This window comes from Chelmon rostratus, chromosome 23 (genome assembly GCF_017976325.1).
Source record: "Chelmon rostratus isolate fCheRos1 chromosome 23, fCheRos1.pri, whole genome shotgun sequence".
In the NCBI taxonomy this organism is placed as follows: Eukaryota; Metazoa; Chordata; class Actinopteri; order Chaetodontiformes; family Chaetodontidae; genus Chelmon; species Chelmon rostratus.
In genome coordinates this window covers 14,257,025-14,273,575 of record NC_055680.1, presented here as the reverse complement: position 1 = coordinate 14,273,575, position 16,551 = coordinate 14,257,025, and the positions used below count along the sequence as shown (strand labels likewise).

The 16,551-nt window shown below is 43.5% G+C and overlaps 1 protein-coding gene across 1 annotated transcript in view; it reads right to left on the bottom strand.

The window, feature by feature from the left end:
• Positions 1 to 16,551, bottom strand: part of arhgef40 (Rho guanine nucleotide exchange factor (GEF) 40) — a 39,928-nt gene that overhangs the window by 18,715 nt on the left and 4,662 nt on the right. The window contains exons 2-13 of the mRNA XM_041964847.1: positions 12,815 to 12,904; positions 11,804 to 11,911; positions 8,236 to 8,521; positions 6,710 to 7,871; positions 6,230 to 6,468; positions 5,943 to 6,131; positions 5,156 to 5,270; positions 4,421 to 4,514; positions 4,199 to 4,285; positions 2,911 to 3,027; positions 2,038 to 2,136; positions 1,776 to 1,927 (exon numbers count right to left, since the gene is read on the bottom strand). Coding sequence (XP_041820781.1) covers positions 1,776 to 1,927; positions 2,038 to 2,136; positions 2,911 to 3,027; positions 4,199 to 4,285; positions 4,421 to 4,514; positions 5,156 to 5,270; positions 5,943 to 6,131; positions 6,230 to 6,468; positions 6,710 to 7,871; positions 8,236 to 8,521; positions 11,804 to 11,911; positions 12,815 to 12,904 — 2,738 coding nt within the window. The remainder of the gene's footprint in view (positions 1 to 1,775; positions 1,928 to 2,037; positions 2,137 to 2,910; positions 3,028 to 4,198; positions 4,286 to 4,420; positions 4,515 to 5,155; positions 5,271 to 5,942; positions 6,132 to 6,229; positions 6,469 to 6,709; positions 7,872 to 8,235; positions 8,522 to 11,803; positions 11,912 to 12,814; positions 12,905 to 16,551) is intronic.

The following is a 16,551-nucleotide window of genomic DNA, read 5'->3' as shown; positions in this document are numbered from 1 at the left end:
TGTTTGCAAATGATTGCATTCTGCTTTTATGAACTTTGTATGCAGCGTCCCAACTGTTTTGCAATCAGGTTTGTGCTATATTTGTATTTTTGGCCACTAATGGCTGTAAAATCAAGATTGGCTCCTTGTAATTTCACATCGTTTCACACAGCATCTCAACTTTTTTTTAAAAAAAGTTGTAACAACAGTGAGAACTTGTTATGGCCAAAAATCACAGGTTTCCTCAGGTAGAAATGATGTAATTATGAAAAACATAAAGCCTCGCAGACCAACTGTCAGGCAAAAAAGGAATCAAATCAGCTACCAGCCCATTCTTGTATTTGGCCTCGTTCTTGTACGGACTGAGCCAAAACTCATTACCGGATAAGATGAAGTGCTGCAATACAGCAGTCTTTAGATCATCCTTAAGCTGCAGTCGGGCACAAACAAACAAGCTGCGTCGCTCTGTCCTCCGTTTGATGTTACGCTCACATTCCTTCCCTCCTTCAGCTGGTTTTCATATTTTGGCTGGAGACAAACAACTTTGTTTTCACGACGAGGAGTATTTTTAACCTGTAACTCGTCTTTACACAACAAAAGTCCCTCGATCAAACACGAGAACTGTAAGTAAAAAGAGCATGTAGATCCCTTTTTCTGCCCCTCGGGACTGAGCTGCTGGTGTACGATGGTTCCTGTATCTTTGAGTATTTGCCCAATTAGAATTGTTGATGCTTGTCATGACGTCTTTATATTCAAAATAGTCCGACTTCAATAGGCCTGTGTCTAAAGTGTGTTCCAGCCGTATGCAGTCTCATTAGCATCGTAAATATAAGAAGGCTGTTATCAGCCAAGAATATGCAGAGGCACACACTGTTAATGTAAATAAGAAATGCAGACTTCTAAATCTGTCTTTCGATATAATAAGTCCATGTTCTGAATATTATTAAACAATTTCTTTCAATTCTTTTCATAATATTGATCAATTCCTTGTTTGGAGATACATTAACTGACTGTGGTAATTTTCAGTTTTGTGCTACATGGGGGGTTTTACAGCAAAGGGTAAATTAATACCCAACAACAAGACACAGGCTTTGGATCAACGTCATGTGTAGCCTGACTGTTTGCTTCACTACCACTGAATGAATCATTCGTTTTTTGTGTTTTAATTTCATTCCTCTGTGACAGTGAACGCAACACCCAGCCTTTCAGCTGCTGTCTGCTGCGGCTGCTAAAGTACATTAAACTGAACACAGCACTTATGTGTGACTGCAGCAGGAGAGACTCACTTCCCACAACTAACCTGCTGGCCCACGTCACATATTAGGGTTCAGGTTACCCACAAGGCCACCTTAAAGGGGTGCTGGGGGCTTTTGCAGGTGCGGAAAAACAAGTTGCCATCCAGTGACTCTTCTTTTTTGCTTTTACATTTTGTTCCCAACTGACTGGTGAAATAAGTGATTGTAATTACATTTTAAATTGATTACATAAATTTGACTCAGTGTGATCCATGGCAAAAAAAAGGTAGTTATATCACTCTTGATGTAGTTTATTTTTTTAAGACGTAAGAGCATAAAATCAATGATCTGTTCATCTTTGCATATTTCGATTTGACCTTGGAAAGGGAATCGTGAATTTGGAGAATCCTGACACCCCTATTATGTTCTATGCTGCACTGTATACTGATGAATGATAATAAATTCTCTCATATCTGTTATCTTAAAAGCAATTAGAGATAAATTCTTCCTCCCTCAAAAGCTCCAAAATTCTAGTCTGGTATAAAACAAGGCTTCTGGTACCTGCAGTCTGGTGACTTCTGTGCCAGTCCAGAAGTGCTATTGGTCAGTCCTGCGAGCCAGGCTCCGCCCCGTTGCTGTAGCTCTGTTACCCGTTGGTCGGCCAGGACGCTCACCATGAGCTGCCTGTGTTTGTCGATGCTCACCGGAACATCCTGAAGAAGAACAATGTGCTTAGCGATGCTTTTGGGGTATTTATGACATCAAACGACACGGTGAAATTTGTGCTTGGCTTCTGCCTGTAATGCTTGTGTCACATCTGTACCTTGATGTTGTCTGGCATCGGCTCAGCTTCCATCGACTGCAGTGCTTCTGCTAGGAGTGAGAGGGCGCTCTCACAGCGCTCTGTCAGACTCTCCAGGCTCTGAGGGGAAAGAAGAGGAGTGTGGAATCAGTGATTTTTGAGAGTTTCATTATTCCATTAAATTAACTCTAAACACAAACAGCTGGTAAAGCAGACAAAAGTTAGTGCATCAAACTGCATGAAGTCCCTTCGTTCTTTTCCATTTTTTCCTAAATCCACAACAGAGGTCAGAGACAGAGAGGACAGGAAAGTGTTTTCATCTGTTTGGATAAAGCAACATAAACTGTCTGGGAAAAATCCATTAAGAGCCCTCAAGATTGTCCTTCTTAGACCTTTTTTTCCCCTCGATTTATCCTCCACACCCAGTTTATCATGAATCGACCACCACCGAACAACCGGCAACATCCTGTTAGCTGTCCTTCCTCTCCAAACTTTGCTTTCTCCCACTCGTTTTTGCGTGGTTATATTTCAAACTTGAGGTACACAAAAGAAAAACGGACTAATAAAACAGATTTTCACACTTAAACTAACACTGGTATTACTCTGAAAGCTCGTCTTTACATTTATCTGTGTATATACAGTATATATGACTCTGTCAGTGGCCTCATATATAATAAAATAAACGTGAATAATTTCGCGACAGCATAGATATCAGTCAATCTTAAGTATCTGAAGTGATTATTTCCTGCTCAGTTTCCTCAAGACCACTCACTCCGCCTCAGCTTATTGGATAAAAACAGAAAAAATCAATTCAAAATGTAGAAATTTGGCAAAACGGGATAAGAGCAAAGTCTTTTTTTATCATTTAAATAGGAAAAAATGTGAGATTCTCACTAGTCTGAAGACCAGCCAGTCTGAGTGACAGTGGGTGAAGTCTCCGTCCATCTCTTTGGGCAGCTGCTGCTTGTCTACAAACTGCTGAAGGACCCCTGTTCCCCTCACAGTGTGGACCTGGACAGCATAAAAATGAAGGGCAGGAAATGAAACAAGACAACAGATGATAGAGGAAAAAAAAAAGTTCACCAAATAATGAAATTTTAGAAAATTTGGCGACAAACATATACTGCTGTTTGAGATTTTTTATGTAGGATTTAGCATATGAGCTCTTATCAAAGTGCTTTAGTTGAGCAAATAGACTCATATTTTGCTTGTAGGGCTACAAGAGTCTTCCTCCTTGATTCTGACGACCTGACACATATAATTATATCTTTTCTTTTTTCTAACAGCATTAAATGCAGAATGTGGGCATCAAAAATGCCCAGACCTATGTTATATATTTTGTTGAGTTGCGTGCTTTGATTATCCCAAATGCTCCCAACAAAGTACAAACTCATTCTAGTAAAATGCATTTCATTTGGTCATTTTGGTCATCTCCCCTTTAGGCCCTCTAGTTGCTAAAACTTCCAGATGATGTGTCAGAGCCACTCTGTTATTTACTTTGATTATTATTACCATTATTTATTTTCATTGGCAATGGTGGTTGTTCAACAATGAAGACAACTCCCATGATCCCATGCCACTTCACAGCATCATCAAATTCTTGTTACTGTTTTGATTAAAGACCCCTGTTGCGGTGGCAGTCCCACAAAAGAGTTAACATCTTTTGGGGAGGATTTCCCTTTAATTTGCAATGTTTCAGCATTGCCAGGGTGAAATACAAGCCACATGACAAGAAAAAATGTCTCATGCTTGGTGATCGATGCAAAGCGATGAACTGAGCTACAAAAAATGGGAGTTATTTGCAAATTCCAGATGTGCCAAATGTATGGAAATAAGGCTTATTTACATTCAAGCACACTGTGAATGTACGCTCCAGCTAAAAGCATCTGACATTCATGAAATTTCAGCGAGGAATAGAAACAAAGCATGGTTCAAGAAATGTTATTTCCTCTTGTGCATTTTGAGCAGTTTTCCCTGTACTTATCATGGCAGTGGAGGTTTAAGAACTTTAATTTACTCACCATTGCGGCTTTGGCATGTTTTTCTAAGTTCCACGTGGGTGTTCTACCTATGCTTTAACATTTAGACCCACAAATAAAAGAACTGAGCTCGATGGTGAACAATGCTGTGCTGTGTGCGTGCTGGATCATTAACTGTAAACATGTGATTTGTATGAGGTCACCTCTGCTCCTTCCAGGTTATGAGAAAGGGACTCCTGCTGATCCTCCACCAAAACCAGAACAGACCCAAGACCGCCAGGAACCAACACCTGGAACTCGCAAAAAAAGAAAAAACACAGAAACACATCTGCTTGAGCTACTTCGTCACGTCTGCAGGGAAATTAGAGCATGCAAGCAAACATTTGCACGTTTGCATAAAAAAAAACCCTTTTTTTCTGTCTCACCTGGAACAATTTAAGCGCAGAGAGGCAGAGAGTGGAGGGTGGAGAGCGTCTGCTGTCCATTAGCACCGTGAGACCTTTTTCTTTGGCTGCAGGCCTGATGAGGATGGATGAAGCGGCGAATGAAGGAGCAGTTGTTAGAAAAGAAGAGGTTTTTTTTGGTAAATGAGACTCCAGCACATTATAAAATTAATGATGTACACTACTTTAAACCAAATATCGAACGTTTTACAGGAATGATGCGGTGCAATCTATAATTTCCAGACATTAAATTGTATATTTTTTTTGCATTCTGGAACTTTTTCTCAGACTTGCTGTGAGTAACAGTTTGTTGCGTTTTTTTCGGCTTTCTGGTACACGCTGCAATGTCAATGTCTGACTTTGCCATGTTTGGCAAAATCAGTAAAAAGCCATACAAGTCAAATATAATTATGAGGGATTTTTGGCTGAAATTGTGAATAACCAGTGTAACAAGAAACAAATGGTACAAGCCCAAGTATAAGCATCAGAACACAAGCTAATCATAGATTTCATTATATAAGTACATACATAGTTTTTTTCGAGGATGTGAAAGCAGAGAGTCAATCAGAGACAATAGGAGAACATTTCGTGGTTTGACCTGGATAATGTGCACTGTAAGGTCTGCTAAATTTGCAAGCCTTCCCTGCCAGACACTTATTATAAAGAAACCACTGAAATGCACCTCTGGGTTTATTTTCTCATTGGCTGCTGTCTTACCGAGTGATTTGGTGGTAGCAGGCCAGGACCCGGGCCATCTCCTCCTCACTGAAACTCTCCTCTGATGCATTTGTCTCGGTGACGACCAGAGCACGTCCCAGCCTGTCCACCGTACCTGTAGCATCAGGTTATACATTGAGTGACAAGGCCAAGAGAACGTTCTAACATGCTGGGATTGCAATCAGACTGCTATATTGGTTTATTTGTATTTTTATATATACACTCTTCTGTGTATATATAAAAATACTGTGTATATCTGTATATATATATATATATATATATAGGTTTTAGAAGCATTCTTTGTTTTGACATGTATGCAGTGCATTTGGAAAATGCATCTCAGTTGAGGTTTTTTTTTTATGAAAGACTTGGACATCAACAAGTTTTGGGTTATGCACAAATATCACAACGGCAATCGTTTCAAGAAGGTGGTTGAGCGAATGAAAGAGGGAGGCTGTGTTTGTTAATCAGAGTATGCAGGGCTGCATGTCAACAGGAGAATTAGTGGAATATTCATTATAATTAGCCACGATGTAAACAGCCTGATATGAATGTTGTTTGGGGAGTTTTTTTTTTTTGGAATAAGGGCAAAAACTGGAATATTTTGACACAAACAGCTGGTGAAGCAGACACGGGTTAAGACAGCAATTAAGAGCTGATGGCCCAACAAACAAAAGCAGCGAAGTCACACTTCTACAAGACTGACTGCAAAAGCTGCCCAAGTAAAACATTTTAAGCAGAGCGCTAAGTAGCATAACACAAATATAGCTGCCTGAAACAAGCTGACCTGTTAACTTCAACTTCCCGGACTGGAGAAGCTCTGTGTCCAGTTCCCTCAGCAGGGGAGGCTCTTTAGACGGAACACCATTTTGTTGGTCAGGGCACGTCTCCCCTGTCCCGGCTTCCTCATTAGAGTGGTTTAATAAGGATGTGCCCGATTGGCCATTGCAGACAGGCAATGATTCAGCTTCATTCTCTGTCGAGAGATACAAGACTTATAGAAAGTATTCTACGGGGTATTTTACGACTTTTAGGGACCAGTGTTGATGCATTGACATTAAACTGCCTTCAGACCTGGACTGCTTTTTCTTGTGTCATCTGTCCCCTCATTAGTTGGAGGTGGCAGTCCGTCAGGTTCATCGGCCTGTCCTCTTTGCTCCGATTGGTTGTCCTCAGTGATTGGCAGCGTTGTCAAAGCAGAGCAGGTGGAGGGACTTGGTTGAGAAGCTTTACCCTGCTGTTTTGATCCCTTCTGGTGTGCACGGCCACCGGACCTAGCCCTCCCTTTGGCCCCCTTTCCCCTCCTTTTCCTCCTGAAGACAAAGCACAGGGAGGTACTAATGATGTACAACAGAAAGTTAATCATTTGTATCACATTTGAAATTAGGTTCGGACATAATGCCCTTTTGTACAATTGGCTTCAGTCCTATATGTGTGTGTAAGTTCAGACAACCTGTACCTCGTACTTTGTGCAGAGAGTTTGCACCAAAGTGTGATGGATCTCGACTTTCATATGGAAGTGTGAAAATCAAAGCAAATAAGAAGGATCTGTACCTTGGCACTCTGAATCCTGCGGTTTTAACTTCCTTTCCTCTGGGACACACTCTGTCCTCCGTCTTTCCTTCATCAGTTCCTTCTGTCCCCTTTGGGTTAGACAAACTCTTCATTTTAGATCCACTGTTGGTGATCTCTCCACTTTCTAAAACTCCAGTGAATGATCTCTCTGGTGCATCTGATACTGGGGTGGTGGCTTCACTGTCTCCGCTCACTGGTTTATCCGTATCCTCGAAAACAGAGTCTGAATGGGATCCGTGATCTGAGTGGCCCTCTATTACATGGCCGACTTTGTGGTTCGTCAAGTTGTGGATTTCATTTGTGACCAGACTGTCACCGCTCTCTGAGTCTTTACCTCTGTGGTCGTCCCTGCATGGCTGCATGAGGCCATTGCTGTCTCTCTCCTTGCCCACACCGGGCCGCCTCTCTTTGAACGGGCCATCAAAATAAAGCCGGTGGCTATCCAGGCCCTCCGAGTCTCTGCTTGTTTTATCCCCTTCATCTGAGTCATGGACAGAAGAGGAGTAACATCGCCTCCCTCTGCCAGGTTCAGTGACTCCTGGTGGAGGTCGAGGTGGCAAAATGTCACCTTTTGGGGTTACTACATCTCTTTTGGCACCAAGGACAGCTCGAAAGCTTCCTGACCCTTCCAGTCTCCCATATCCCCAAGCTTTGCCCTTCCGGAGTTTGATAGCTTTCCCTCTCCTGCACAGAGGCAAAGTCTTGGTCTTACAAATTCCATGCATCTCCAGGTATCTCTGCCTTGTGTCAACTCCTCCATCAGGACCCACTCTGGGCTCCAACAGCTCCACATAGTCCCCGTCCAGCTGAGGGTGCCTTGCTGTCCGCCCGAGCCCATCTTCGCTACGCCTCCGCCGGGGAAGTGCAGGCGCAGAGTCCAAGCCGTCTGGTGGTAAACCGTCATCTTCCTCCTCATCCCACGACCAGGAGTCCGGTTCTCCAGAGGATGAGCCGCCCCAGCCCCCGAGGCTGCTGCCCCCCTCACTGGGCAGGCGGTTGGATGTGGGGCCCTCGTGGTTGGACATCAGGCCCAGCTCCTCAGAGGGATCGTGGATGAATTTTGGGTAGACAACCTCCTTCCACGGAAGTCGAACCACACCATCACATGTACTAATCAGGCAGGTGTCAAGTCCTCCTCCAACTGTGCAGAGATGAGAAAGGACTAAGTTTTAAGTTCTAAGTCCATGTTTATTGAGAGCTTACATACGGAAGAAAAGTAATTGTACATAACTTAAACTTATGTTGCCTTACTTCAGCATCTCTCTATCCACCACATGCTGACAACTTTATATCTCTTTCTTCTGTTGTTGCCACACATCTTCTTTACAGTCAATACTGGCAAAGCTAGTATTCATTTAATCAAACTTTTCTCCCAGAAATCTTAACACTTAATAACACTGAGAATGTAAGATTAGAAACTGATATGAAATAATGTTTTATGCTGATGGCTTGGCTAGTAATCACCGCATTTTTTTCAAAGGGCATACTGTCCCTCCTTTCCTTACCTTCTCTCTTGTGGCCTCGTTCTTTGTTGACACTGTGCAGCCACTCAGTGGTGAACACAAGGGGGTGCTGTGACTCGGGTACCAAGATTTCCTGAACGGTGCGCCCCCCGGGGGCCAGACATTTTAGGGCCAGCCGGGGGCAGCGGGTAGAGAAGGGGACCACCTGCAGATAGAAGTCATTACTGCGCAGGAGCCTCCAGTCCAGGGTGGAGAGCTGTACGACCACTTTCTCACCGAGACACAGAGGCCAGCCGGAGTGAAGGAACAAGCAGCCCAGGTACTGAGACTGTGATGACAAGAAGAAGAAAATGAGAGAGTGTGTGTTGACTGTATCAATGAAAATTAAATCTTGTGTGCCAACTCTTCTATCGGTACCTCTTCAGGTGCTGTAGGACGCTCACTAATCCTGCCGAAAATGATGCAATTTGACGCTTATGCACAATCTTGCACTCCTATTCACAAACCACAGCCTGCACAAGCCAATTGGACCCAGCCTGTATGGCTGTGTTCAGCTTAGTTGTTCAGTGAGTTGAATTTCTAGAACTGATACCACACCAGTCAACAGTATTCACTAGCTGAGCTGGCCGAAAACCAGTGCCACATACAAATGTCAGACATGTGACTCATACAGTGTTTTCTAAAGTGTAAAACCGCTTAGCTGGCATGACACAGGGAGAAGGCTCTGGATAGCTGCAGAGAGTCAGTGCGAGTCAGACAGAAGCATGCAGCTCTTCACAACAGCCCGCCATTGTTAAAGCGGCCCACTGTTCCACGACCGGAAAACACATCGAGAAGCTCAGCGCGACCGAGAAAATCAATCTAAATCAAGCACACTAAACAACGCGGGTCTAAATATAGAAAATCCCACAACGAAGCAATTACTCAACTCTGTGAAGGAGAGAAGGCCCCTAGTGTGATCCCCAGCACTATCAATCAACTGATCGGTTTAGAAAAAAAAGCATCTAATTCCAAATGCTGTTCGCACCTTAATCAATCCTGCGTCTGATCTATATCCTCGCTCCTGCAGACTGAGGTATAAAACTCATCCAGAACCTCTCTCCGCTGTTAACCGACTGACACGGGGCTGCTCCCTCCCCCCCTCCGTGCCCTCCAGACTCACGAGACGTGATCAAATTATATTCCTTACTCGACCTCTCCTCCAACTTCCCGTCTATACCTCTCTGTCCCTTATTCAATTTCTTCCCCTTTAAGCCTCTTTCTTGTCTCTTTTCTTGACTGTTCTCAGTTAAGTCTGATGTTATGTCAGGGTGGACATTTGCATGAAAAAGCATGTGTGACTTCTTCCTCTTAAAAAGTTTGTCTGTTTTGAGTCAGTCCACATTCTGTAGCTCTCCGTGTCCTCCGGGCCTCCTCCCTCCTCCTACTTCTCCCTCAAAGTACCCCAGTGTTTGCTCCCTCTTCCGCACCTAACGTTTCTCAAGCATTCCTCAATCAGTCCACTATAGTCTGCAACCTCCAGCATCTTCTCTTTTTTTCAGACGCGTGCACGCAAGCATGGTGAATGAAAGCCATGTTCATTCTCTCCTTCGACTCCCACCGCTTCTCTGCTTCTCACTCTCTCTTTCTCTCACAGCAGTAACACGCTCACATATGGAAGGAATTATTGTCATGACTCACAGTCTAACTCCCGTCCCAGGCAGCTCCGCCGAGCGACAATGAAAACACAGTTTGCTCACAATGCCTGTGCATGTGTGTGTGTGTGTGTGCAAGTCTAGGAAAACTGTACAGGGAAATATGAGACAGTTCTTTGCCTTCCAGCTTGTGGTAAACAGTGTGTTTATCTGCGTGTGTGTCTATGTGTGTGTGTGTGTGTGTGTGTGTGTGTGTTGGAAAGCAAAATAAAAGGAATGTTGTTTCGGTATAAACCTCAGAGCTTTGAGTTAAGTACATGCTGCAGCTCATATGTTTGCCTTGTTTTGTGTGCGTGAGGCAGAAAGTGCACGAGAGTGATGTGAGGACAAAGCTGAAGTTGCACGTTTGCGCAGCGTTTGCATAATGTATCCAATATCATGCTATTTCCATGGATTTGCTTTGTGTTTGGATTTGCTTTTATTTATGCTTCTCTTCACTGTATTTCTTTTATCTCTACCAGTTCAGTGGAGCTTTCGGGGCAGGAAACCATGTCTTCTGTCTGCAGGTCAGGGTGGCTGGTAAATCTCAAATTTCACCAGCCACTTTCACTAATTTTACCAGCCATCTAGAGTTTTAGCGTAAACTGGACCCTCCTCAGTGTAGTTGGTACCTGGTATAACACATGTGTCTAATTATAAATGCCTTGAACTTTCCTTTGCACCGGTGTCGCCGTGTCATCAGGAACTGTGAAGATAAACTGAAGACTTGACACTTCAAGGCACAAAAAAGGACATGAGACTGACGTGGACTTGACTAATACGACCCAATGCTTGTATGAAGACTTATGAACTCCCTCAGACTTGTTCCCGATGACTTGAGACTTGTTTTAACAAGACCTGAGACACACTCTGGACCAAGTAAATCCTTTAGAGGAAATATGATGTCATTGAAGACTTGTGACCTCACTCAGACTTCCCCTTTAGCACTTGATGCTTGACTTGAGAGTTGCTGGGACAAGACATGACACTTGACTTGGATTTGTCTCAGTTGACTTGGGCTTGCACTCAAAAAAGTTAAAAACAAGGGATGTTTTATGAACACTTATGGCCTAACTTGTGCTTACTCTTTAGGACATAAGACTTGACTGGAGACTTTCATTGCTGAGACCTGAAACGTGACTTGGACTTGGACTCACCCTAAAAGCATTACGAGGACTTATGACTTGACTTGACCTAAAACATTTAGAAAACAAGTAAAGCCTTATAAACACTTGTGACTTGACATGGACTTGTTCTTTAGGACTTGAGACTTGACCTGAGACTTGCTTTTATAAGACCTGAGGTTGACTTAAAGGTGTCCTTTAGGACTTCAGAATTGACTTGAGAAAGGATTTGACTTCACACTTGACTTGGACTTGCCACAACTGACTAGGACTTTACCCAAAATACATCATACATCATATATCATACATACAACAAGCAAAGCCTTATGGAGACCAAAAACCTCAATTTTGGCTTGACCTTTAGAGCTTGAGACTTGACCTAAGACTTGGCTTAGCTGACTTGGACTCGCTTTGAAATACCTAAAAATAAGTAAAGCCCAATGGACACTTGTGACTTGAATTGAACCCAACTGACCTGACTTGAGACTTTCTTTAACAAGATATGATATGCGCTTGCCCCAGACAACTTAAAATCATGAAAAGCCTTATGAAGACTTGTGACCTCGCACAGGCGTCCCCTTTAAGTCTCGAGACTTAACTTGGACTTGTTTCCCCATAGACTTAAAAACAGCCCTGCTAATAGACACGCAGTCATAACAATGGCCGGATAACAGATGACCATTTTCACCAAAGCAATCAAAACAACTGGCAGGTTTCTCACACTATACTTTCTGCATTTGACAGCTGATTCTGCTTCTGATTACACAACCACGTGTGTGTTCTCATCCACAGTGTTTGCGATCTGGAACTCACACAGGCGTGCTGCTGGAGTTTATGCAGGAGGTGCTTGGCAGGAACGAAGTAGTCCAGGAGGTAGCGAAGACTGTCGTGTTGATAGGTCGACTCCAGGACTGAAAAGACCTGGACAAATATTTTAAAAAAGGTGGCAACAACATGTGAGCGAATGCAGCTGTATGCACCACGTTACATGATTGGATGAATAAAACAAAGTGCCGAGGACTTGCTGTCTGGGGGAAAACATACATCATCTCCAGCAGCATATCAGCTTCCCATGAACGAAGAGCAGCCTTTGTCTCAGCTCCACCTCTGTGCATTTCTGAGTGCATCCAATGGATTTTGAAGGGGTTTTTGATTTGCTCATGAGTGGAAGAATTTCCTCAACCCAGACAGCATGTAATCAGCAATTAAAACAAGAAAATCACCAAGGCTGCTTCATTTTATCCATATTACTTTACCGAGAAGCTTTTTTCCATAGCAACAAAGACATTTGATTGGATGCTACATGGCCACTTGGAACAAACGAATAATCAAATCCCTGTACACGCTAAGAGAGAATGGCCTTTGCAACAGGCCCCTTAGTCCAGGGTCCTTTTAGGGAAACAAAGCTAAAAGCACTACTGTGTCTTTGGCACAAGTTGGAGCTGCAGATATCAGCGCCTACAAAAAGTTCCCACAATGCAAGAGATTGAGCAGCTGCTCTTTCATAAATGCTACGACTTAAAAGCAGAAGTAGTGTGCAGCTTTTGGTGAAACAAGTCACATCCAGCTCTTGTGTGGAGGAAGAGGGTTTGGCTATAAATTGACCAGCTGGCTAGAGTTTGTTTGTGTTGGCCTCTAGCAGCAGTTTTGTTTTTTTTTATCTGGGGAAAGCCAAGTTATCTGCACATAACATCGCCTTCCCCAAATACTCAAACACCGCCTTATCATTTAATTGAATCTTCATTATATATATTCTCCTGTTTATTGCTGTAAAGATGTGGACTGCAATAAAGGCGTGTGAGTGTGAAAGCTTGCAGGATCTACCTGGGACAGGAGGGGTGGTGCCGTGCTCTCAAAAGGAGGATAAAGAGATGAGAGCGCCCCCTGCACACAATCCTCCATCGCCTCCGAACCCTAAGAGAGACGAAGACGGTAAGAAAGGGTTAACCGGACAGCGAATCAACTCAACAGCCGGGTTGTCTCGCACACACAGACAAATATACACACATATTCCACTTTCAACTTCCTGTTGCATGGTCTGGGGAGTGTCAAACATTTCCTCCAAGGGTCAGTAAATGTTAGAACCCCCCACCCCCCCAGAACAAAAGAGTCATACCACTGCGACATGTTGACTCCCTAATATAGCACACACACATGCACGGTTGCATGCACGTCCACACCCATGTCACAACACCGGGCTGGCCCGAGAGGCGGAGGGTGACCGAGCTGGGCATGCAGCACACATGCTGTTTATTTTTCTACATGGCCCGTTGGCATGGCAACCCGCTACTTTTTTTTCTCTCTCTTTTCCAACTTCTCTTTCTCTTTCCCTCCCTTCACACTTCCTCTCCCTCTTTTCTCCTCAGTTTCACCCCCCCCCCCATACACACACACACACGAGTCCCCGCTCTCGTTTTTCCTCATCGCCCCTTTTTTTGTTCACCCGACTTTCTTTGTTTCACCTCCGTCCGACTCTCCCAATGTCATCTGACAACGATTACGTCGGGATTCTCTTCAACAGACGGCATATTGTGCCGAATAACTGCCGCAACCGAGGGGACGGACAGAAACCCAGAGCGGGAGAACAGAGTGTACGGAAAAAGAAAAGAGCGGCTAGCGAGAGAGGGGCCAGGAGGGAATGAGGTGGTGGTGCGTGGGCTTATGGAAGAAGAGGTTCACGAGTATTTCAAAGTTATTTTTTTGGGTCTGTTTTGCGTACAGACGGGGTTTGGGGTTAGCCGCAGAGGAGGGTCAAATGAGTATTAACAACAAGAAAGTATTTGAGAAGAACTGGAACTTATGTACACCCAGACAAAATCTCAAACAAATCAAGTATTCAAGCTAAACAAATTCAAAGACTTATTTGCAAGTATTTTTTGACCCAAGTCTGGAAAAGAGAGGGAGAACAATGGGAATTTAGGTGCATCAGAGTGACAGTATGAGCCTGCCGAGGTTGCTCAGGGTCACCCACGGGACGATGTTAAGTTCTGTTTCCGATCTGTTCTCTTAGTGGCACCGCGAGGCTCAAACTGATGCAGCTTTGTTTTTCCATCGGATCAGAGAATTTGGGATGAGAGCTACACAGCAGCTTTATAAATGACTGAACGTACGTAAATGCCGCTCAGTTTTCCAGAAGCAGAGCAGCTCTGAGGTCACATTGGTCCCTTGGCTTATTTGTAAACAAAACCAGTAATTCCCCAAGAGGGTTTTTCTTGGAAGCCCCACACAAAATGTCCTTTTTAAAAGCACACGCAGCACAAGCGTAAATGTTAGAATAATTCTTGTTCATCTTAAAACAAGAGAAAATCTTGCCAGATGGTTGGCAAGTCATACAACTTTCCAAGTAATTAACCTTTTAAGAGTAATTGCGTTGAAACAATTAAGGCAGAAAAAGGCACTGGTGCACTTTTACCGCACCATTCCACATTTGTAAGAAGTTAAATTGATCACTCCACTGAAATATATTCTCTTATTTGTACAACTTTAGCAGGATTTTCAAGATCAACACCAGATTGAATTACTATTTACTGTGCAGTGGCCATTTTTAGATGAGAAGGGTTCAACTGGAGGCCTCCACCCTAAGGCCCATAGTTCTGTGAGCCAATGGGTTTGAGTATTGGGGTTCTACGAAAACCTTTACCTCAGCAGCCCACCAAAATCTGTTTCCGAACAATTGTGAGGCCAGTTGCAGAGTCTAAGATCTACAAGGCCTAATTTAAAAGTTTGTTCGTAAGGCAAAGTTACAACTGCACTGCAGGTGTTTTGGTTTAAAGACTTATGGTGTTAAACGGTGACTTTGAGCACTGTGAGCGACCATTTGGCTGCAGGTCTGTAACGGCTGCATGAGGCGTCGGAGCAGGGAAGTCTGAAGCGATGCAATACATCCTCTGACCAGTGGGGGCGATAATACCTGCATGAGAGCAGCCTAAGGAGAGAGGTCTGAGGTGGTGCAGCTGGACCCTCTCATGAACATAAGCTACCACATGATGCTGTGCTGAAGATCTTTCACAGATTTAAGTTTCAAACTACACACTCGATGCACTTTAACTACGTGACAGAAAATCAATCTCACTTTGCTTAAAAAAAGATTTTAAGTCAGTCATATTAAAGTTTGTGTAAAGAGGTGTACATCAAGTCGAGGGGAGGAGGTGTGTGGACTGTATGGTTAACTACGGTCTGTCAGGGAGCACGGTGTAATAGGTGGTTGTAAAAGAGCCTTCTGGCTCACTGACAGAACATATTGAGTCTAGTAAAAGCACAGCAGGGGGTTCAAGGGGATTGCAAGGCGGGCCAGCAGGAACTTCCTCTTAGAGTAAAGCCCTTTAAAAGCATCCCACAAGACTTTGGTTAATTCAACACAACACTAAATTAAAGCAAAAACTAAAGCACCTCTCTGATATCCCTTTAATGTCTTTTGGTCTTTTTTCTCAAAGACACAGCCCTCTAGGTATCATCAGAATGACTGTTAATGCCAATATGAGTGTGTGAAAAGCTTCTGTGCTTTCAACACTGTCTCACAGAGGCGAGTTGAATGGGAACAACTGTGCAATTTGAGCCCAACTCGCTCGGCAGATCCCCTCAGGATTAAATATGCGGCTTGTGCCAGAGAACACAACTCAATGTACCACTCATAGAGCTTCATCACTTCACTGCTTCTACAGATAGGCCGCTCAGGTTTGGAGAACTGTCCAAAAAACATTTTTATTAGTGTCACATTATATTATTTCTACAATTTTACCAACATTTTTGTTCATATTAAGACTAGCACTAACTAAACTCAGTGTAGCTTATTTTGTGACACGCTAGCTAGCCTGCGACAATATTTGGTTTGGATGTGTGATGTGCAATTGTATGCCACCGGTACCTTTCCCCCCATTTTATTTCCTTGGCATTGACTCTGTGATTGCATGCCTGTATGCACAACTTTCAACAGGATGTACCACTGCTAAAATCCAAAGAATGGAATTTCAGTCTGGAAGCACAATCACTCAAATACACTAGAAATGATGTGTAATAGAGGGAGGAAAAGAGTCATGCTGCTTTTCCAGCAAACCACAAAATCCCTCTAAAATGTGAATGTTGCTAATTTTCCAGTATAATCAGGGTAATGTTTTTAGCAGCGCAGCTAAGCTTTGTGTTTGTCGAGGGTCAAGTTGATGCATGTATACATTCCTGCCTACCTTGCAGTGCCAGTGCATCTAATGTAATTAGTCACTCTTCCTTCCCATCTACGTGCACATGAAACAAAGCAGCCCTGATGAAATGCGTAAACTAGATTTCCTTTCAGACTCCAGCACAGAAGGAGACTCTCATGTAAACCCGGTGCCTCCTCTTTGAAGGAATAATTGGTGTAATTTAGTTACTTTTTTTAAATTTAACACTAATGCACTTAGGTGTCGAGAAATTCGGCACCTATGTAATAGATTTTAACGTCTTGACTCTAGAACAGCGCCTTTGTTTTCACATACTGCAGATTTTCCAGCAAATGCTACTGGCACAGTCTCCAGTGTCCTTTGGAGAACTAGCTGTACGCACATTATCACCAAATAAAACCAAACTAG